The sequence below is a fragment of the Ursus arctos genome, unplaced genomic scaffold, assembly GCF_023065955.2.
Source record: "Ursus arctos isolate Adak ecotype North America unplaced genomic scaffold, UrsArc2.0 scaffold_16, whole genome shotgun sequence".
NCBI lineage: Eukaryota > Metazoa > Chordata > Mammalia > Carnivora > Ursidae > Ursus > Ursus arctos.
This window is the reverse complement of record NW_026622830.1, coordinates 27,518,073-27,540,851: the sequence shown is the minus strand read 5'-3', so window position 1 is coordinate 27,540,851 and position 22,779 is coordinate 27,518,073. Positions and strand designations below refer to the sequence as shown.

The 22,779-nt window shown below is 42.9% G+C and overlaps 1 protein-coding gene and 1 pseudogene across 1 annotated transcript; one reads left to right on the top strand and one right to left on the bottom strand.

Moving 5' to 3' along the window:
- Positions 1-326: 326 nt before the first annotated feature.
- LOC130543807 (signal-regulatory protein beta-1-like) lies at positions 327-16,505 on the top strand. The gene is made up of 3 exons (XM_057312722.1): positions 327-771; positions 15,642-15,887; positions 16,204-16,505. The coding sequence occupies exons 1-3, from the start codon at positions 327-329 to the stop codon at positions 16,503-16,505; spliced, it is 993 nt and encodes a 330-aa protein (XP_057168705.1).
- Positions 11,889-12,424, bottom strand: LOC123001259 (ubiquitin-conjugating enzyme E2 D3-like; annotated as a pseudogene).
- Positions 16,506-22,779: the final 6,274 nt, after the last annotated feature.

Below are 22,779 nucleotides of genomic sequence, written 5' to 3'. Positions count from 1 at the left end.
CAGGAGAGAGATGACAGTCAATCCCAAACTCCCTATAGGGATGAGGACACTTGGACCCACCTCTAAATGTACTGAGTGATTTTTGGCATTTAGATGGCAGAGGGACTCGTCTCTCTCCGTGAACACTAGCAATTCACAACCCCAGTCCTCTCCCTCCCTGTCCTCCTCGCCTCTTGGTTAGGGGCTGAGACGTGGCACTGGGGAGGTGATACACCTGCTCCCCTGTGCGGACTCCCCTCTGTCAGTCGGGTCAGGAGCTTTCACCACCTGCAGAGGCCTCTCTGAACTCGGTGTGTGTGTGCTCGCACACGTCATTAAAAGAAGTCATGGATGAGGCCACCCATGATCTGGATCCAAGCCCTTCCGTCCTGCCTGGGCTACAGCGTGGGGGATGGGAAATGATTTTGCATTTCTTTGCAGGATCCACACATGAGATATTCCAGGTGCAACAGGCTGAGATGACGCAGACTGCATCAGTTGGAGAGACAATCACCTTGAGTTGCAGTGTACCAGACTCCTTCCCAAAAGGACCCGTCTTATGGTTCAAGGGCAATGAGCCAAACCGGGAATTAATCTACAATTTCAAAGAAGGTTTCTTTCCCAGAGTAAAAGAAATTGGACACACCACCAAGCCTGGCAACACAGACTTTTCCATCCGCATCAGTGAAATCTCTCTTGCAGACGCCGGCACCTACTACTGCGTGAAGTTCAAGGAGGGGAAACCTAACATGGAGTTCCAGTCAGGTCCGGGCACCGAGGTGTTTGTGACTAGTGAGTTTGTCTCCTCCACCCCCTACTAATGGGCTATCATCTCAGTTAACCAATCCTCTATTCATGAATTACTAGATTACGCTAAATATTACTGAAGGTGCGTTATACATTTGATCCGTCATTCTCTCAGCAACCTGTGAGTTAAGTATTTTACAGGAGGAGAAACAGACTCAGAAAGGTCAATTGAATGATGAGGGATATTTTGATTGACATCCCAATAATCAATAACCCACCCCAATAGCTAGACTAAACCAATGAAGGCAATTTCATGACTCCCTACTAGTGGTTAACCCAAATATGAGACTGGCTTAAGGCAATTTGGGTCCATAAGTGAAAAGGACACACTTGCAGAGAAACCTGGGAAATTAATGCGATTCTCTCTCCTGTTGGCTAGGAACAAGCAATCAGCTTGCCCCAGGTGCTCCAGACAGACATCTTATGACCATGAGGGGAACCAAGTTGAGGAAAAATCTGCTCTAGAGAAGTGCACAGATGTAAAGAATGTGGGCTGACAACATTGCACGGTCATACTGTTTCTGGTTCCAACCCCACTTCTGGACCTGCAATAATGGGAGAGAAAACATCTCCTTGTTGAGCCAGTTTGCTTAAAGTCAGCACTGTCCTAAGGGATGCCAGGCGATAAAGTTCCCACACCCACAGAGCACCAAAGTACAATTTCAAACCATTTTTTTTCTGTTCCTAAAGCCTTACTTATTTTATTTTTCGATTTTGTTATAGCCCCTGAACTCTGAGCAACACCCAGCTTGAGAAATGATTAAATTGGTGATACTACAATACTACTCTTTGTTGGGCATCCACTGTACACCAAGCATGTACTTTTCCCATCTTATTGTATTTACCTGCATAGCACCTTGAGTATAAGAATGATCATCCTCCTTGTATGAATGGAGAAACTGAGGCTCAAGGGACTTCAGGGGTACAGATAGTAGGGGAGAGAGGTGAGGTTGGTCTGGGCTCTCTCCAGCACACTCTACATGTTAGTGAAGAACCTTTCCTTACAAGGGATCCTAGTTTAACGTGATTCTGTAACTGAGGCTCTAGGTTCCTCACAGCATCCAATGCAGAGCTTTAGGACTAAGGACTCCGTGCCACCAAGACTCTTATGCTTTGAAATTCTCTCATCTCTATTCATCTCTGTCTGGCTTTTGCTGCACAGAGGCCTTATCCATATATGGAAGAGATAAGTGTAGAAAATGTTGACGTTCATTACCTCATCTTAGCAGCCAGGATAGAAAGAGAGTTTCTTACTCCCAGACTCCACAAATGGCAGTCATTTGAAATCGCCTTTCCTATGCCTTTCACTTACTCATTATTACAAGAGAGAGGAAGTGCTAGGTAGGAAATCCAGCAACCCAATGGTATAAATGTGCAACAGACTGAAAACAACATCATGTCCACACCCCAAGGTCCAACCTTTCATGTAACATATGAGGAAGCTGAGACCCAGAGATTGGGCTTGTCTAAAGTTACACAGGGAATGGAGAATAGAACTCAGATCTCTTACTCCCATAATCCTTGGGTCTATGGCTTTGTCTTCTTCTTAATAAGAAGACTCTAGGTGGGTAGAGTAGGAGGTGTGGATGTGCATGAAGATGATTCAGAGGAAAAATATTGTAAGTTCGATCTCCCTGTTAAAAGCCAAAGAGTAAGAAATGTATTAAATTCATGCCATTTCTACATGATAAATAAAAGGCATATATACATACAGTTTCAAATACTGAGCTAAGTATGTTTGCTGTAACGAATTGTCACAAACCTCGGGGTTTAAAACAGGAATAGTCCTATGCAGATGGTATGACAGTGTGAGAAGCTCCATGCATCCAATCCCAGATACTGGTGAAAATTATTGTTTTTAAATCATTTCAGGTAGTGACAGCAGTAAAATGACAGACTAAGAAGTTCCCAGCCCTTCTCCCATGGAGACAACCAAATAACAACAAACTATGGACCAGAATACCTTTGTAAGAATGCTAGAAACCACAGGAGAAGCAGCAGCACCCAGGCCAATGGAAAACCAGGAAGGGATTCCAGTGAAAACTGTAGGAAAGTTTGCAGAGTTTTGTACACTCATACATCACCCCCAACCTGGTGTACTGGCACAATTAGGAGGAAACCTCCCATACCCGCTCCACCCTGAAGATGGAAACAGAGAAGACCATGCATTAAACAATCTGGGTTTTCTGGGGGCTACCTGAGGAGATGGTTTCTTTTCTTTTCTTTTTTTTTTTTTTTTAACGTTATGTTAGTCACCATACAGTACGTCATTAGTTTCTGAGCGCCAGTAGGAACAGCAGAGCAGTTTAGAAGTAGAACATAAGGGATGGCAGGGAGGTCATTAGGAGAAGGAAGGGAAGAATGAAGGGGGAGAGGAGGAGAGGAACCATGAGAGACTATGGATTCCAGGAAACAAACTGAGGGTTTTAGAGGGGAAGGGGTGGGAGGATGGGCTAGTCCAGTGATGGGTATTAAGGAGGGCACATATTGCATGGAGCACTGAGTGTTATATGCAAACAATGAATCATGGAACAGTACATCTAAAGCTAACGATGTACTGTATGGTGACTAACCTATTAAAAAAAAAAAAAAGAGGTGCTGAAAACAGACCACCGAAGTGGCTCAGAGCTACAGACATTATGCAGTTCCACAAGACGACACCAGGGGGAATAAGAGCTAGTGATCTCAGAAGAAAAAGCAAGCTGCTCAGGGAATTTGGGACAGCTAAAAAAACACACACATATTGAACATTATTTCAAAAACTAATGATGTACTATACCTTGGCTAACTGAATTTAAATTAAAAAAATTAAAACACACACACAAAGACAGTATCTTCAACAAATGGTGTTGGGAAAACTGGACAGCAACATGCAGAAGAATGAAACGGGACCACTTTCTTACACCATACACAAAAAATAAATTCAAAATGGATGAAAGACCTAAATGTAAGTCAGGAAGCCATCAAAATCCTAGTGGAGAAAACAGGCAGCAGCCTCTTTGACCTCAGCTGCGGCAACTTCTTACTAGACATGTCTCTGGAGGCAAGGAAAATGAAAGCAAAAATGAATTATTGGGATCTTATTAAGATAAAAGCCTTCTGCACAGTGAAGGAAACAATCAACAAAACTAAAAAGCAACCAATAGAATGGGAGAAGATATCTGCAAAAGACATATCAGATAAAGGACTAGTATCCAGAATCTATAAAGAACTCATCAAAATCAACACCTAAAAACCATATAATCCAGTTAAGAAATGGGCAGAAGACATGAACAGACATTTCTCCAAAGAAGACGTACAAATGGCCAACAGACACATGAAAAATGCTCAACATCATTCATTATCAGAGAAATACAAATCGAAACCACAATGAGATACCACCCCACACCAGTCAGAATGGCTAAAATTAACTCAGGAAACAACATGTTGGTGAGGACGCAGAGAAAGGGGAACCCTTTTGAACTGTTGGGAATGCAAACTAGTGCAGCCACTCTGGAAAACAGTATGGAGGTTCCTCAAGACGTAAAAATAGAGCTACCCTGTGATCCAGCAGTTGCACTCCTAGGTATTCATCCAATAGATCGAAAATGCTGATTCGAAGGGGCAGATGCACCCCAATGTTTACAGCAGCATTATCAACAATGGCCGAATTATGGAAAAATCTCAAAAGTCCATTGGCTGATGCATGGATAAAGAAGATGTGATATGTATATATACATATTTTTTAAAAATATTATTCAGCCATCAAAAAGAATGATATCTTGTCATTGGCAACAACGTGGATGAAACTAGAAGGTATTATGATAAGCGAAAAAAGTCAGTCAGAGAAAGACAAGTATCCTATGATTTCACTCATATGTGGAATTTGAGAAACAAAACAGATGAACACAGGGAAGGGAAAATAAAATAAGATAAAAACAGAGAGGGAGGCAAACAATAAGAGACTCTTAACTATGGAGCACAAACTGAGCGTTGCTGGAGGGGAGATGGGTGGGAGGACGGGCTAAAATGGACGATGGCTATTAAGGAGGGCGCTTGTTGGGAGGAGCAGGGGCTGTTATAAATAAGTGATGAATCACTAAATTCTACTTCTAAAACCAATACTAGACTATATGCTAACTAACTTGAATTTTAGGAAACAGTCAAAACTAAAAGGCAACCCATGGAATGGGAGAAGATATTTGCAAATGACATAACAGATAAAGGGCTGGTATCCAAGACCTATAAAGAAATTCCCATACTCAACACCCAAAAAAATTATAATCCAGTCAGGAAATGGGCAGAAGACACGAACAGACACTTCTCCAAGGAAGGCATACAACTGGCTAACAGACACATGAAAAAATACTCCACATTACTAGCCATCAGGGATATACAAATCAAAACCACGTTGAGAAACCACCTCACACCAGTCAGAATGGCTAAAATTAGCAAGATGGGGAACAACAAATGTCGCCAAGGATGTGGAGAAAGGGGAACCCTCTTGCACTGTTGGTAGGAATGTAAGCTGGTACAGCCAATCTGGAAAACAGTATGGAGGTTCCTCAAAAAGTTAAAAATAGAGCTACCCTATGAACCAGCAATTGCACTACTAGGTATTCACCCCAAAGATACAGATGTAGTGAAAAGAAGGGACATATCCACCCCAATGTTCAGAGCAGCAATGTCCACAATAGCTAAACTGTGGAAGGAGCTGAGATGTCCTTCAACAGATGAATGGATAAAGATGTGGTCCATATATACAATGGAATATTACTCAGCCATGAGAAAGGACGAATACGTAACATTTGTAGTGATATGGATGGAACTGGAGGGATTATGCTAAGTGAACTAAGTCAAGCAGAGAAAGACAATTATCATATGGTTTCACTTATATGTGGAATTTAAGGAATAGCACAGAGGACCATAAGGGAAGGGGTGGAAAACTGAATGGGAAGAAATCAGAGAGGGAGACAAACCATGAGAGACTCTGGACTCAGGAAAAAACTGAGGGTTGTAGAAGGGGGGTAGGGGGATGGGGTAACGGGGTAATGGGTATTAAGGACGACATGTGATGTGATGAGCACTGTGTTATATGCAACTAATGAATCACTGAACACTACATCAAAAACTAATGATGTACTATATGTTGGTTAATTGAGCTTAAAAATATATATATAAATAAATTTTTAAAAATTGATTTTTAGAAGATTATAGCATTAGGATAAAACACATAAGCTCCATCAGAAAGGATGATCACACAACATTTGCATCACATGGATGGAACTGGAGGAGATTATGCTAAGTGAAATAAGTCAAGCAAAGAAAGAATTTTCATATGGTTTCACTTATTTGTGGAAACAAGGAATAACAGGGAGATCATTAGGAGAAGGAAGGGAAAAATGAAGGGGGGGTGGATAACAGAGGAGGAGATGAACCATGAGCAATTATGGAGTCCAGGAAACAAACTGAGGGTTTTAGAGAGGAGGGAGGTGGGGGGGATGGGCTAGCCTGGTGAAGGGTATTATAGAGGGCACATATTGCATGGAGCACTGGGTGTTATGCGCAAACAATGAATCATGGAACACTACATCAAAAGCTAACATATAATAATAATAAAAAAACATAAGCTCCTACCCCATACATCTTCATGGATAGTTACATTACATTTTTTAAAAATTCTGTAAAACACACACACACACACACCCAGAGAAGTCACATCCCCAGAAAAGGCTTGAAAGGTCCCAGAACTGTTAGCCAGGCTGACTGAGGAAGGTATTCCCCTGCACTAAGCCAGTTCATTAAAAGGTAGTTATCTTAGTCCATTCAGGCTGCTATAACAAAAACACAAACTGAGTAGCTTATAAATAACAGAAGTTTATTTCTCATAGTTTCAGAGTCTGGAAGTTCAAGATCATGGCACCAGCATGATCAAGTGAGGGCTCTCTTCTGGATCACAAACTTCTCATTTTATCTTCACATGGCAAAGGGTCTGCAGAGCTCCCTGGGTCTCTTTTATAAGGCATTAATCTCATTCATAACGGATCCACTCTCATGACCTAAGTACATCCTAAAGTCTCCACCTACTGGGGCACCTGGGTGGCACAGTCGTTAAGCGTCTGCCTTTGGCTCAGGGCGTGATCCCAGCGTTCTGGGATCGAGCCCCACATCAGGCTCCTCCGCTAGGAGCCTGCTTCTTCCTCTCCCACTCCCCCTGCTTGTGTTCCCTCTCTCGCTGGCTGTCTCTCTCTGTCAAATAAATAAATAAAATCTTTAAAAAAATAATAATAAAGTCTCCACCTACTAACACCATCACCTTTGGGGAATTCAACAAATGAATCTGGGGTAGGATGCAAACATGGTTTTTTCCAAATGCCCAAATCTAACAAAACAAAACAAAAAAGAAAAAAAAAAGAATCAGAAAAACATGGCTCAATGAAATGAAAAATATAAAACTCCAGAAGTCAACCCTAAAGAAACTCAGATCACTGTACTTCCTGCCAAATAATTCAAAACAACTATGTTAAAGCTACTCGAAGTACTAAAAGAGAACACGGATAGCTACAAAATGAAATCAGGAAAACAACACATGAACGAAATGAGACTATCAACAAAAAGAAACTGTAAGAAAGAATCTAACAGAAATTCTGGAGCTGAAAAATACCATAGTGGATTTAATATTTATCAGAGGGGTTAAACAGCAGACTTGATCGGGTAGGAGAAAAAATCAGAGAACTTGAACACGATTCATTTGAAATTATTGAGTCAGAGGAGCAAAAAGAAAAAAGAATAAGGAAATGAAGACAACCTAAGGGACTTACAAGGCATCACCAAACCGACCAATATACGTATTATGGGGATCCCAGAAGAAGAGAGAGAGAAGGAGCTGAGAACTTACTTGGGGAAAATTTTTTTTTTTCAAATCTGAGGAAAGAAATGGATATACAAAGTCAAATAATTCCAACCAGGATAAATTCAAAAATACCCACACGGAAACACATTATAACTAAACAATTGAAAGGCAAAGACAAAGAGAGGAACTTGAAAGCATCGAGAGAAAAAACAACTCATTACATACAAGGAAGCTTCTATAAGATTATTAGTGAATTTCTTGGCCAAATCCATGCAGCCCGGAAGGCACTGGAATGATATAGTCAAATTGGCAAAAGAAAAACTGTCAAACAAGAATAGTCTATCCGACAAAACTGTCCCTCAAAATTGAAAGAGAAATTAAGACTTTCCCAGTTAAACCAAAGTAGAAAGAGTTCATTACCACTACAGCTGCCCTACAAGAATACTAAAGGGTATCCTTCAAGGTTAAATGAAAGGATGCTGGACAGAAAAATTAAGCTGTACAAAAAATGTAAAGTTCTCCAGTAAAGGGAAATACATGCACAAATATAGTAACCCGTATTGTTGTAATGTTGGTGCATAAGTGCACTTTTAATTCTTGTAATTTATGACGTCAATAACAAAGTTGGGGTGGTGGAGATGTAAGTAGTGGCATTTCTGTATGCAACTGAAATTCAGTTGTTATCAGTTTTGAATGGGCTGTTATAACTTTAAGGTATTTTTACAATGGTAACCACAAAGAAAAAAATCTATAAACACAGACAAAGCAACATGAGAAAAGAATCAAAGCATGCCACTACAAAAAAAATCAATGAAAAGCAAAAGAAGGCAGTAAGAGAGGAAAGAAAGAGTAAAGCAGGTACAAGACATACAGGAAACAACAAAATATCTACAGTAAGTCCTTCCCCATTAGTAATCACTGTGAATGTAAATGGATTAAGTTCCCCCAATAAAAAGATACAGATTGGCTAAACTGATTTAAAAAGGGGGTGTCTAGGTGGCTCGGTTGCCTTACTGAGTTGAGTGTCTGACTCTTGATCTCAGCTCAGGTCTTGATCTCAGGATTTTGTGTTCAAGCCCTGCACTAGGGAGCCTACTTTAAAAAAAAAAAAAAAAAGTAAAAGAAAAGGGAGAATCCAACTATATGCTAATTATGAGATACTCGCTTTACATCTAAGAACATCCATAGGCTGAAAGTGAAAGAAGGGGAAAACAATGTTCCATGTAAATGGCAACCAAAAGAGAGCAGTTGTGGCTATTCTAATATCAGATAAAATGGACTTTAAATAAAAACCTGATACAACTGACAAAAAGGACATTACATAATAATAAAAGGGTTGATTCAACCAAAACTATATAAAAATATTTATGCACCACACATCAGATCTTTAAATTTTTGAAGCAAATATTGGCAGAATTGAAGGGAGAAATAGACAGAAACACAATAATAGAAGGAGATTTCAATACCTCACTTTCAATAATGGATGAACAATCAGAAGATTAATGAGGAAATAGAGGAACTGAATAACACTACAGACCAACTGAACTTAACAGACATATACAGAACATTCCACCCAACAACAACAGAATATACATTCTTCTCAAGCGCACATGGAACATTCTCCAAGACAGACCATATATTAGGCCACAGAATAAGTCTTAACAAATTTTAAAAGATGGAAATTATAGAAAGTATATTTTCTGATTACAGTGGGATGTAGTTAGAAATCAATAGAAGAAAAATAGGAAAATAAAAAATATGTAGAAATCAAACAACACAATCTTAAACAACCAAGGGCCAAAGAAGAAATCACAAGGTAAATTAGAAAATGCCTTAAGAAAAATAAAAACAGGGGCACCTGGGTGGCTCAGTTGGTTGAACCATCAACTCAGTTGGTACCCACAACTGACTTTGGTTCAGGTCATGATCTCAGGGTCTTGGGATTGAGCCCTCCATCAGGCTCCTTGCCCAGCAGGGACTCTGCTTAAGGATTCTCTCTCCCTCTCCCTCTGCCCCCTCCCTCCACTCATGCTCATTCTCTCATAAATAAATAAATAAATAAATAAATAAATAAATAAATAAATAAAACAAATAAAAACAAAAACACAACGTATCAAAACATAGGGGATACAGTGAGAGCAGTGCTAAAAGGGAAGTTTATGGTGGTAAATGTGTACATCAAAAAAAGAAGAAAGATCTCAAATCAAAAGCCTAACTTTTCACCTCAAAGAATTAGAAAAACAAAAATATATACAATGGAATATTACTCAGCTATCAAAAAGAACGATTTCTCAACATTTGCTGCAACATGGACGGCATTGGAGAAGATAATGCTAAGTGAAATAAGTCAAGCAGAGAAAGACAATCATCATATGGTTTTTCTCATCTATGGAACATAAGAACTAGGAAGATCGGTAGGGGAAGAAAGGGATAAAGAAAGGGGGGGTAATCAGAAGGGGGAATGAAACATGAGAGACTATGGACTCTGAGAAACAAACTGAGGGCTTCAGAGGGGAAGGGGGGTGGGGGAATGGGATAGACTGGTGATGGGTAGTAAGGAGGGCATGTATCGCATGGTGCACTGGGTGTTATACGCAACTAATGAATCACCGAACTTTACATCAAAAACCAGGGATGTACTGCATGGTGAATAACGTAATACAATAAAAATATTATTATGGAAAAAAGCTGCCAAAATAATTTACTGTTTGTTCTAACCAACACATGATGATAGGCCCATGATCCTTTTATTAAACATTTACTAAAAAAAGAAAAAAAATCAAGCTTCCATATATGAGTAGGTCTGATTAGAGGCTTTGTAATTTGTTCCAATGTTTTGGGGGTTTTTTGTTCATCTCTCCACTAATAACCATTATCTTAAGAACTACAGCTCTATTATAAGTTCTGCATGATAAAACAAGTGATCCCACCCTATTCTCTTCTTGGCTATGCTTGGCCTTTTTCATTGACATGAAAAGTTTAGAATAGCTTTGCTAAGTTCAGCACACACACACTTTCTAGACTTTTCACTGGAATTGCACTATCAATTAGGAACTGAAATGTTTATATCTTGATAGATGTCTAAATATATATCTCTTGGCAACATCATACATATCTGGACAATATCATCTTTCCATCAATGAGCAAGATACACCTTTTCATTCATTTAGGTCTTCTATGTTATTGAGTAAAGCTTGGTTGTTGGCATTCTTTTCTGGGTGGGGGGTGGCACAGGGGGCGCAACTTTATTGAAGAAAAGTCAGTTACTAGCAGAGCTATTAGTCAACCACTAAACCCACTGACAGCTGGTGTCACTTAGTGCTATATTAAACAGTGTACCGGAAGATAAACTCATAGCTCCAAGCCTTTTAACAATTCACATGAAAATTACGAAATGTTTGAGACCCTATTTTGCAACGGGTGTCTGACTTCCAATTTCTATTCTCTGTAGAACAACAACAGATCATTCCTTCACACATGCTTAGAATACATCACACTTTCTGTTCTGCTGATGCTATAAATTCAATACCAGTTCTCCAGCCACATCAGTTATGGGCATAAAGTACATCATGCAGCTTCAAATCCCTAACAGTGGAAGGCTTAAACAAGAACCGATGCTAGAAAAATGCGGCTTCCCGGCGTTCCGGGATCGAGCCCCACATCAGGCTCCTCCGCTATGAGCCTGCTTCTTCCTCTCCCACTCCCCCTGCTTGTGTTCCCTCTCTCGCTGGCTGTCTCTATCTCTGTCAAATAAATAAATAAAAAATCTTTAAAAAAAAAAAGAAAAGAAAAGAAAAATGCGGCTCCCTTTGATCTGACAACCGAGTAAGCCCCTCCCTCTCCCTCGGATGGTTCCTTCAGCATGTGAGAGTCCCGAAGAATGGTTTGAGTCTCATAACCAAGTTAGTGCCACATAATACACATGCTCCATGTTTAAAACAATTCTGAATCCTGTGCTCTTGTCACTACTTCATGGTTTCCTAAAGCAGTTATTGTCAGAGGCTGGGAGAACCTAAGTCTTCTCAGATGAGCATGTGAATGAACAGAGGGAGGTAAACAAAAACACGTATTACACGGAGCACTGGGCGTTATACGCAAACAATGGATCATGGAACTCTGCATCAAAAACCAATGATGTACTGTATGGTAACTAACATATCATAATAAAAAAAATTTTTTTTAAGTGAGGTCTGATGGAGAAGCAGCCAGATAAGAAAAGCAAAAAAGGGACAGTGATTTAAAGTTCACTCCGGCTATAAAGCAGGTAGTGTCACATGGCATACACCTGAGTCCACTCCCGAGATAGGAAATACTCTGTTGTTGTACTTCTCTCTGTCCGTGTTATAGATCCGTGCGATCTCTGGCACTAGGGGGTCATCTGGGTTTGGACCAGTCACATAACAGTGAACAGATGGGTAAAAGTAAGAATATTGATCTTAGAGTATCGAGACAAATGCTATCATTACTATTATTATTCAGATGATAAATTCTTGTAAATGCAATGTTAGGTGGTTTGAAGCGGTAGTGTGTAGGACAATGAACTGTCAAAAGAACATACGACTTTGGGGACCTGGGAGGTTCAATCAGAAATGTCTGCCTTCGGCTCGGGGTCCAGGGATGGAGCCTCAATAGGCTCCCTGCTCAGCAGGGAGTCTGCTTCTCCCTCTCCCTCTGCCCCTCACCCTCCTCCACTTGTGCTCTCTCTCTCTCTCTCAAATAAATAAACTAAATTAAATTTTAAAAGAACATACCGCCTTGACATGGGCTGTCATTAGGTCCCGTAATTGTGGCTTGCCAATGAAACATACCCCCAGCCGGAGCTACAGAACATTGTGCTGGTCAGGGGCCAAAACACAGTTCCTTATTCATCTATCCAAACACTATAATCTGTGTGTTCTGGCCCATCGCTCTCTCAGTGGGTGTGTGCTCAAAGGTTCAGCCAAAACTTGATTATCCCAGCAGCAGGCAAGGACTGTCTCTTGTCTCATGCCAGTTCTGCCAGACACAGGTGTAGAGAGACCTTGCTCTCCTCCCTACACAGCTGGTGCCTCCCCAGCCCTAGGGGTCTCATTGCAGGACACCCACATTTCCTGTTAGATTGATTCCTGTATAATATATGGGATGCTATTACAAAATGGTATCATTTGAAATTTCTTTCATTTTCTAATGTTTGTTATAATTATTTTGTGTGTATTGATTTTGTATCTAGCAAGCTTGCTAAATTTTCATATTATTTCTAAAAATGCCTTATAGATTCTTTTTTACTTTCTCGATGCATAATGATGGACTACAGTACCATGGTAACAATTTAGTGTATTCCATCCTAACCTTATGCCTTTTATATATCCTTGTGACTTAATTAGCAATCCAGAATCTCTGACAAAACATTAAATTGAAGTTGTGGTAGCAAGCATGATTATGTTGATGCAAAGCTTCCAGTGTTTCACACTAAATATGATGCTCATTATATTTTTTAAACTAGGATGAACCACATGATATTGCCAATATCCCACCATTTTGCATGGGACAAAAATAATAATTGCATACGGTTCAATCTAATAGATTATCAGATTAAATAATTTGCTTCTATTTTCAGTTTGCTAAGAATTTTTAAAGATGAATATTGATATTTTAATGTTTTTCCTGTATCGATTAAGAGGATCATATGGTTTCTTTTGTCTTTCTTTCAATTTGTAAATGCAATGAATTGTATGATTTGATTTTCTAATATTAATTTAATTCTCCATTCCTGGAATAAAACTAACTTGGTGATAGTGCACTATTTCATTTGCCAAAGTTGTTTTTTTTTTTTTAAGATTTTATTTATTTATTCGACAGAGATAGAGACAGCCAGCGAGAGAGGGAACACAAGCAGGGGGAGTGGGAGAGGAAGAAGCAGGCTCACAGCGGAGGAGCCTGATGTGGGGCTCGATCCCATAACGCCGGGATCACGCCCTGAGCCGAAGGCAGACGCTTTAACCGCTGTGCCACCCAGGCGCCCCTCATTTGCCAAAGTTCTGTTTGGGATTTTTATATCTATATTCGTAAGTGAGAATGATCTAGGATTTTCCTTCTTTATATTATCCTTGCTGGAGTTTTGCTATTGAGGTTATGCTAGCTTCAAAAAATTAGTTGGAAAGAGTACCTTCTTTTCCTATTCTCTAGAACAGCTTGCGTAAGATTGAAATCATACCAGTTGAGTGTTTGGCAGATATTGACTATGAAAGCATCTAGATCTAAAGTTTTCACTATAGGGGGGTTTTTTAAATTACTAATTCAGTATCTTTAATGGTTTGGGGACTCCTCATATCCTATTTTTATTCAGTTTTTTTAAAGATTTCATTTATTTATTTTGGAGAGAGAGAGTACACAAGCTGGGGAAAGGGCAGAGGGAGAGAGAAAATCCCCAAGCAGACTCCCCACTGAGTGTGAAGCCCAATGCAGGGCTTGACTCCAGGACCCTGAGATCACGACTTGAGCCGAAATCAAGAGTCAGACTTGGGTGGCTCAGTCGTTAAGCGTCTGCCTTTGGCCCAGGGCATGACCCCAGGGTCCTGGGATCGAGCCCCACATCAGGCTCCCTGCTCTGCTGGGAGCTGCTGGGAGCCTGCTTCTTCCTCTCCCACTCCCCCTGCTTGTGCTCCCTCTCTCACTGGCTGTCTCTATCTCTGTCAAATAAATAAATAAAATCTTAAAAAAAGAAGAAAAAAGAAGAGTCAGACTTAACCGACTGAGCCACCCAGGTGCCCTTTATTCAGTTTTGATAAATTACATTTTCCAGGTAGTTTCCATTTCTTCTAAATTTTACATTTTATATTGGCAAAGCTGTTCATGATACTCTCTTTTCATCATTTTAATATCTGCGTGATCTATAGTAATGCCCCCTTTTCACTCTGGTATTGACTGCATTCCTCTCCCTCCCTCTCTCTCTTCATTCCTCCCTCTTCCTTACCTCATTCCTCTCTCTCCCTTTCTTATCTTCACCAGAAGATTACAATTTTCAAAGAATTAACTTTTGGTTTTGTCAAACATCTCTCTTTCATGCTTGTTTTCTGTTACATTAACATCTACTCTTAAATTTATTATTTCCTTTCTCTTCCCTATTTATTGTTTGTCTTTAAATTTTGCTTATGGTGTTTCTCATCATATATAATTTTCATCATTGTTACAGTCACCTTTACAAACCTTTAAAATTGACTTTACAAATCTGTGGGGCTTTTTTAGGATCTTAAAGTTCTTTCTCATCTCAAAGACATTCTTTTATTTTTTCCTCTAATAATTTTATCAAGTTTTAGATGTAAGAATATAATCTGTTTGGAATTTATTTCTGTGCTTAATGAGAATTATAAAAAGATAACTTCCTCAACACTACATGTTGCCTGGTTCACTTTTTTCACTGATCTCCAAATTCCTGTGTATATGTGGGTTTTCCAATCCATTAGTCTTTACGTTAACAAATTGACTCGTATTCTCTGTTTACATTACATTTTTTCTTCATTCCCAATTACTACTTATTCATTATTGTTTCTTGTCTCATTGCATTGGCCAGGATCGCCAGTACGTTGTTGAACAGATGCAGTCAGAGCAGGGGTCCTGTTGCTCAATCTAAAGGATATTTTTCTAAAGTTGCACATTAGAGATGACATGCTGTTTTAAGATTTTCGTAGATACTTATCAGTTAAGAAAGTTCCCCTCTATTCATAGTTGTCTAAATTTTATTAAATGAGAATGAGTTGCAGGACTAATCAATACCAAAAGTGAGAAAGATATAGAAATATGGTTTCTGAACAGAGAAACAATGTGGCCTAAGAAAAGAGTATAAGCTATGTGATCAGAGAAACCTGCATTCTAGCTCTGCCCATTGTTAGTATGTTCCTTGACTCTATCAGCCTCCATTTCCTTGTGCATAGAATGAACATTATCATACCTAATCACAGAGTTGTCAGAATTAAAATTATATAAAGCACATGTAATACTGCCTGGCTTACCAACATTAACTGTATATTATTCTTCCTTTTTGTAGCCCCACCCTCTCTGCCTGTGGTATTAGGCCCCTTGGAGAGGGCCCTAACTGGGCAAACCGTGAATTTCAGCTGCATGTCCTATGGCTTCTTTCCCAAAGATATCACCCTGCAGTGGTTCAAAAATGGGAAGGAAATCTCATCCCTCCAGACCCACATTGTCCAGATGAAGAACAGCAATGCCTACAAAATCTCCAGTACCACTGAGATGGTCCTGACTCTACAGGACTTCTCCTCTTATGTCACCCGTGATGTGAATCACCTAAACCTACATTATCCTCTTCAAAAGAATGCTGATTTATCTAAGACTATACTAGGTAGGTGACACCACACGTGGTCAAGCTTTGACCTAGCTTTGGAGAACAGTTATCCCCAGATTTACTTTGGTGAACAGGCCTAAATAATAATAGGATCTTCCAGCTATTAAGCACCTACTATGTGCAAGGGATTGCCCCATGCTAAGTAGGTGCTAACTAAATGGCCCCCGAGTAATAAGCAAGGTGGATCTGATTGTTTCATGGAGTCTGAGCCTTTGTCCTATTACCTCATCCTCCCACCGCCCAGGTGGGATTTTTGAACACCCCACCCCAAAGAACAAGATAAGTGTCACCTGCAAGGCAAAGAAGTTCTACCCCCAGGACATACAACTGACCTGGCTGAAGAATGGAAATGTCTCCCAGGTAGACAAGACCCTGACCCCCACCAGGAGCCATGATGGACTGTACACTGTGCAGAGCTCGATCCTGGTGGACAGAGCTAACCAAGAGGACACTGTGCTCACCTGTCGGGTAGAACAAGATGGGTGGCAGGAGGCCACTGCAAAAATGACATTCTTGGTTTCTTATCTGGATAAGTCTGAGAAGTAGCCAATGGCAAGACCTCCATGACTTACTGAAGAAGGCACCATCATCTTTCCTTAAAACTTTCTTCCCTAAGTCATGAAATTTTAAATTATGAAAGTAAAACCTGCTCCTTCTCTCCCCCTCTCTCTCTCACATACACACACACACAATCCAAAAATTATATAAATACATATATTAGAAGCTAAATATCTATTAGAAATGAAGTACACCCGATCCAACCCCCCAGAGAGATCTCCTACTTAGGGTGTGCCACACTTCCTTTTAGGTCTCATCTACCCACACAGTGGATTTCAGGACCTGGGCGGTGGGAGGATGAGGTAATGTCTGAGATCCCTAAGCCAGGGGGTCTATGTTCCCTTGAATGACCTCTTCGTTCTTTAAGAATGGCTTCTTGCCAGGGGGTGTTTTAGTATTTCCTCAGATTCTGTTGAACCCAAATCCCATGCTGAGCAGTGCAGCTTTGAAACTCTCTCAACAGAAACACGTCTATACTCCACTTACCACCAGTGTAGACAAACACTACTGTGCCTGATGTGGCGTTATGCTCCTATTTCCCCCGGATGTCTGGATATCCTGTCCTTTCTTGATCTAGAGGGCAGCAGTGATCAGCATCGTATTTCGCAGACATGGTTTGGACCTCTTACTGCTTTGTGAGCCTGGAAAGTTTCCTAACATTTCTGAGCCTGAATTTTCTCACCAACCTGGAGATAATAATACCCATGTCATAGGACTACGCTGGGGAGCAAACAAGATAGTACAAGATAATTAAATGACTAAGGCTGCTCTCCTCTCTTCTAGATAAGGCCCAGCCCAGCGGGGTGAGATGATGTGTGCTTGCCTGGCTGAGTGGCTGCCTCGGGCTTCTGTGCCAGGCAGAGCACAGTGCAGGACGAACGAACAGTTGTCACTAACGATGGGAAAGTGAAGACCCTGGAGTATGGACTCCCATGCCCTCTGATGGCTTCTGTTGCCCACCCTTCCTTTTGTGGCCCTCCTCCTATGCCACAAGGTGCTGCTGGTGACGGAGGTCTCGACCCTCCATTCTGCAGGAAGCAGAGGGCCTGACTGAAAGTTGAGAGGAGGCTCAGGGAAGGAAGACAAGGTGGTGGCCACAGCCTGGCCCAGGTGCAGGCGAAGGTCAGGAGGAGTCAGTCAAAGAAGGGCCCACTAGGTCAAGTGGGGCCAAGGTGCATCTGGAGGTAAGAGAAAGACACACACCTCTCACCTCCCCAGGAATTTCCTGGAACCCTCTTAGAAGCTCCATCTCAGGTGTGATAAGGGGGGAAACGGGACTGGATCAAGGGTTTGCAAAAGATGTCTGAGGAACAGTACAGGGGATTAGGGCCCAGGGAGAGGGCAGTGTCTGATCTCACAGAGCTGAACATCGATCCCCCCTCCCCTCCTCCCCAGGCAGAGCACAGGTGCTGGCACGAGTAGACACTCGGAAAACCTGCACTGACTGACTGAACAGACACATGGACAGCTGCTCCCTACCTGGCACTGTGGGAACTTCAGTCTCTGTCGGCCCCTCCCCTCTGGAGGAACTCGGCCTGAGAGGAGCCGTGGAGGTCTGAGGAGCTCCACATGCCTCCGCTCCCTGGGCACCTGCCCTGCACACAACCGTCCACACCACAGCCCCCAGGGAGGGGTCTCAGGACAAGAGCTGGGGCAGCTGAATAGGAGACCTTGGGGGGGCACTCATCCCACCTCCCTAGAGGGGGAGAATGAGGGGTCCTGCGTCCCACTCTCCTAAGTTCTCCTGAGCTCTGCTCCTTTCCTTCTCAGCCCAGCTCCACCTTCTCCACCTTGGTGGGCAGGGGGGTTACAAAGGGAAGAAACATTTTACAGCATGCTGCATTCTTTCTATCCCTGCTTTTAAAGTATAAATGCTCTAACATGCTGTACTAGTTTTCCATTGCTGCATTAAAAAACTACTCCACAATTCACGGCTTAAAACAACAAACATTTTCTCACGGTTTATCTGGGTCAGGAATCTGAGTGCAGCCTAACTGGGTCCTCTGGCTCAGGTGAGGTCAGGTGTCAGCCACAGCTGCTGTCAACTCAAGGCTTGACTGGGGGCTGGGAATGTGCTTCCAAGCTCACTTCCTGTTGACAGGACTCACACTCTTGCCGGGCACTGTCTAAAGACACTGACTGAAGACTGGTCCATTGCCTCATGGATCTCCCCTAGGGCAGCTTACAACATGACAGCTGATTTTCCTTAGAGTAGTGAGAGAGAGAGGATAAGCAAGACAGGAGTCACAGTCCGTTTGAGACCTAATTTGGGAAGTGACATCCCATCACTTTTGCTGTCTTCTATTCATTGAGAACTGAGTCGCTAGGTGCAGCCTGCACTCAAGGGGAAGAGACTGCACTTACTTATGAATTCCAGGAGGCAGGGATCATTGGGAGCCATTTTGAAACTGTCCACCACATACGTCAAAAATCTTGGAAAGATTCTTGATCTTCTTTTCCCTCATACCTCATGTCCAAGTAACACTCCACGTCTTATCATCTCTACATTCAAAACAGACCCGGAATCCAGTCACTCCCCACCACCTCCAAGGTACCGCCTTGGTCCATGTCAGTGTCTACTCACCTGGATTATTGCTGTAGTCTCCTAACTCTGGTCTCCCTGCTCCTACCCATGCACACCTCAGCCTCCTCCCCTCAGAGCAGCGACAGATCCTGTCAGTCTTCAAACCCGTCAGTGCCTGCCAATCTCAAGAAAAGCCAAGGGGAGTCCGTGATGGCCTACCAGCCCCTGTCCCAGCTGCCCCACCCACCTCCTGTCACGTTCCCACCTACACACTGGGCTCTCGCCCCAGTGGACCATTGACCTTCACAGTCCTCCTCAGGAAACTTGCATTCGCTCTCCTCTCATCATGGAACACTCTTCTCCAGATATCTTCACAGCCCCTCCTTCACTTCTTTCAAATCTCTCCCAAACATCACGTTATTTTTAAAAGATTCTGACTGACCTAGGCATGCCTGGCTGGCACAGCGGGTGGAGCGTGCAACCCTTGGACTTGGGGTTGTGAGCTCGAGCCCTACGTTAGGTGTAGAGGTTACTTCATCTTAAAAATAATAATACTTTAAAAATTAAAAAATAAACAAAAGACCCTGCCCTATATAAACCATATTCTTGCAAGCGGAGCATCCCCTCCCCAACACACAGTCATATACTTCGTGTAGCACTCTTACCATCAGACGGTCGGTGCGTTCACCTGGTGGTTACTACATGACCCACTTACACGCATGTGCGCTCCTTGGGGACAAGGGTATTGCCTTTGTTCTTTCTCACTGTTCTATCCCCAGTGCCTAGAGCCATGGCTAGACCCAGCAAGATGCTCAACAAAGACTTGCGTGAACGACTGGGTGCTTCCTTAAGAACTAGGGGATGCCTGCCTAGTTCGGTCAATGGAGAATGTGACACTTGGTCTCTGGGTCATGAGTTCGAGCCCCACGTTGGGGGTAGTGTTTACTTAAAACCATTTTTTTCAAAGACCTTGGTTACTTTTTTCAATGTAAAATTGTTGAAAATCAAAAACTGTTCTCCACAAGTCGCCTGTTTCTCACATTCAAAAGCCTTAGGTCTACATTCTATTGCCTTGGCTTTGAGCTTAAAAGACCCAGCCAGGAACTCAACCACCTCTGTGTTCTTACCTGTGCCACCCTCACCCTTACTAATGGTGCCTGAGTCTCACAGGCTAATCCTAATGGGAGCTCGGGGGAATGGTCTGTATATATGTTGCACGGAAATTTTGGGCGGGGGTCTTCTGTGTTAATATCCCAAGATTTATCCCACCCCACAGGCATAAGGCTTACCCCCTTTCCTTTCTGTGATACCTACCAGGAGAGCTAGGCACCAAACTAGAGACCCAAGAAGTCCGCCTTTTTATTCCCTGATAACATCCGCTCAGTGGAGCTTCCGACACTAAGAGGACAGCCCAGCCCTGACCAAGTGGGATCCCGAATGAAGTAGCTGTGGAGCCACCACTGCGCTTTACTCAGTAAGTGTCAGGCTCCAAGGGTTTCCAGGGATGGAGGAGCCCAAGAAGGAGCAAAGGGAGGAGAAAACAGCGGTAAGATGCCAGAGAAGGTCAGCATCCTGTGGCTCTAGTGCTTCTGGGAAGAACCAGACCAGAGGCCGACACCTGGGGTCACCGCACACACGCTTACCATGATCCACCATCCCCTCCTGAGTTTAAAAACACCTGTTGAGTATTCTCAGTGCGAGACAGAGCAGACCCAACCCCTGCTCTCGCTGAGGCATATACTCTAGTGGGCAAGCCAGACAGTGAAAATAACTACATGATTACAAATTCTGATAGGTAATGAAGGGTGCTCTGGGTCTATCTATAATGAAGAAGAGAAGTGGGTGGACATGCCCAGTTCGCGGAACAGAGGGAGGAATATGGGGCCTGAGTCAGGGTGAAAGGCCGGTGCAGCTGAGCCCAAACATGAGGGAAGAGCGAGGAGGTGAGGCTGGCAGAGCAGTCAGATCACTCAGGCGCATGAGGAGAACCCCATGTGACCATAAGAGCCCTGAGAAGCCATTGAAAGAGAGCGACGAGATCAGATGTCTCATTTAAAAGTAGCACTCTGGCTCCAGTGTGATGAGAAGACCGCATGCAAAAGGGGAACAGAGGGGGAGGCGAACTGACAGGCTAGCCAAGCAGATGTGACAGTGGAGAGACAGACACCGGAGGATTTAAGATGTGTTTAGAGGGGCGCCTCGGTGGCACAGTGGTTGGGCGTCTGCCTTCGGCTCGGCGTTCTGGGATCGAGCCCCACATCAGGCTCCTCCGCTACGAGCCTGCTTCTTCCTCTCCCACTCCCCCTGCTTGTGTTCCCTCTCTCGCTGGCTGTCTCTCTCTCTGTCGAACAAATAAAAAAAATAAAATCTTTAAGATGTGTTTAGATGAAAGGATGTGGGGGGGGGAGGGGTGTCATGTAAAATGACACCAATGTCTCCAGCTGGACTAAGTGGCTCACTGGGGGTGTCAGACCCTGAAATGGGGACACAGATGGAGAGCCTGATGGGAGGTGAATGATGAGAAGAGTTTGCAGGTGCTGAGCAGACAGTACAGTACAGGCATGTAGATGACTTGGCCATGGTCATGCAGGGCCCATGTGGGCGCAGGATTCCAACCCAGGTCCTATTGGCCCCTCAGTCTGTCTCCTAAGGCCACGTTCAATGGGCCCTGCCAGCAAGGAGCCCCAGGCCCAGTGAAGGAGGTAGACACTAGTGAGTGGGGATGGGGAACAAGGTTGCCAAGGGCAGCGTTAGAGCAACTACTGCTGTGTAACAAAACACTCCAAAACTTAGGGTAGCAAACAACCATTTCATTATTTTTTTGAAGATTTTATTTATTTATTTGAGAGAGAGAGTGAGCACGAGCGGGGAAAGACACAGAAGGAGAGAGAGAGGGAGAAGCAGGCTCTCCACTGAGCAGAAAGCCCAATGTGGGGCTTGATCCCAGGACCCTGGAATCATGACCAAAGCTGAAAGTAGATGCTTAACCGACTGAGCCACCCAGGTGCCCCAACAGCCACTTCATTATGATCAGTGATACCGGGGTCAGAAATTCAGACAGGGCACAAGAATGGCTCGTCGCCTCTGTATGATGTCTGGGTGCTCAGCTAGGGGTGACAACTTGTAGGGTCTGGAACCATCCAGAAGCTTTTTTTATTTACATGTCTAATGATTGATGCTGGCACCTGGCTGGACCCTTAGCTAGGCTTTCAGTAGAATTCCTACATGCATCCCTACGGTGTGGTCTGTGTTTGTGCCAGTTTGGGCTTCCTCCTAGCCTGGCAACAAGATGCCAAAAAGGAGCATCCCAGGAGAGCAGGGTAGAAGTACAGGGAAGTTCTATGGTCTAGCCTTGGAAGTTACCTCATACCATGTGTTCTCACAAGCCCGCCCAGGGGGAGGGAATATTTACCCACTTCTCAATGGGAGGCATGTCAAGCGGCATGAGGAAGAGTATTGCTGCAGTCAGCTCTGCAAAATACAGTCTGTCACCACTGAAAAGAGGAAGTGGGTTGGAATAATGGAGCCAAAAGGAACACTCTGGCCGGTGCCTTGTCAAGGGTCCTACAGTCAAGCTCTCTCAGGGAGGACAAAATAAAAAACTAGAATACTAACGGCACCTCAGGGTAAGAGGATGTGTTTTATGAAAGAACAATCTAATCCCATCTCTGACCCCCCCGCTTTGGTTCTGCCACTTCACATCACCAACATACAGTCAGCTGCTGGGATGGAGGCAAG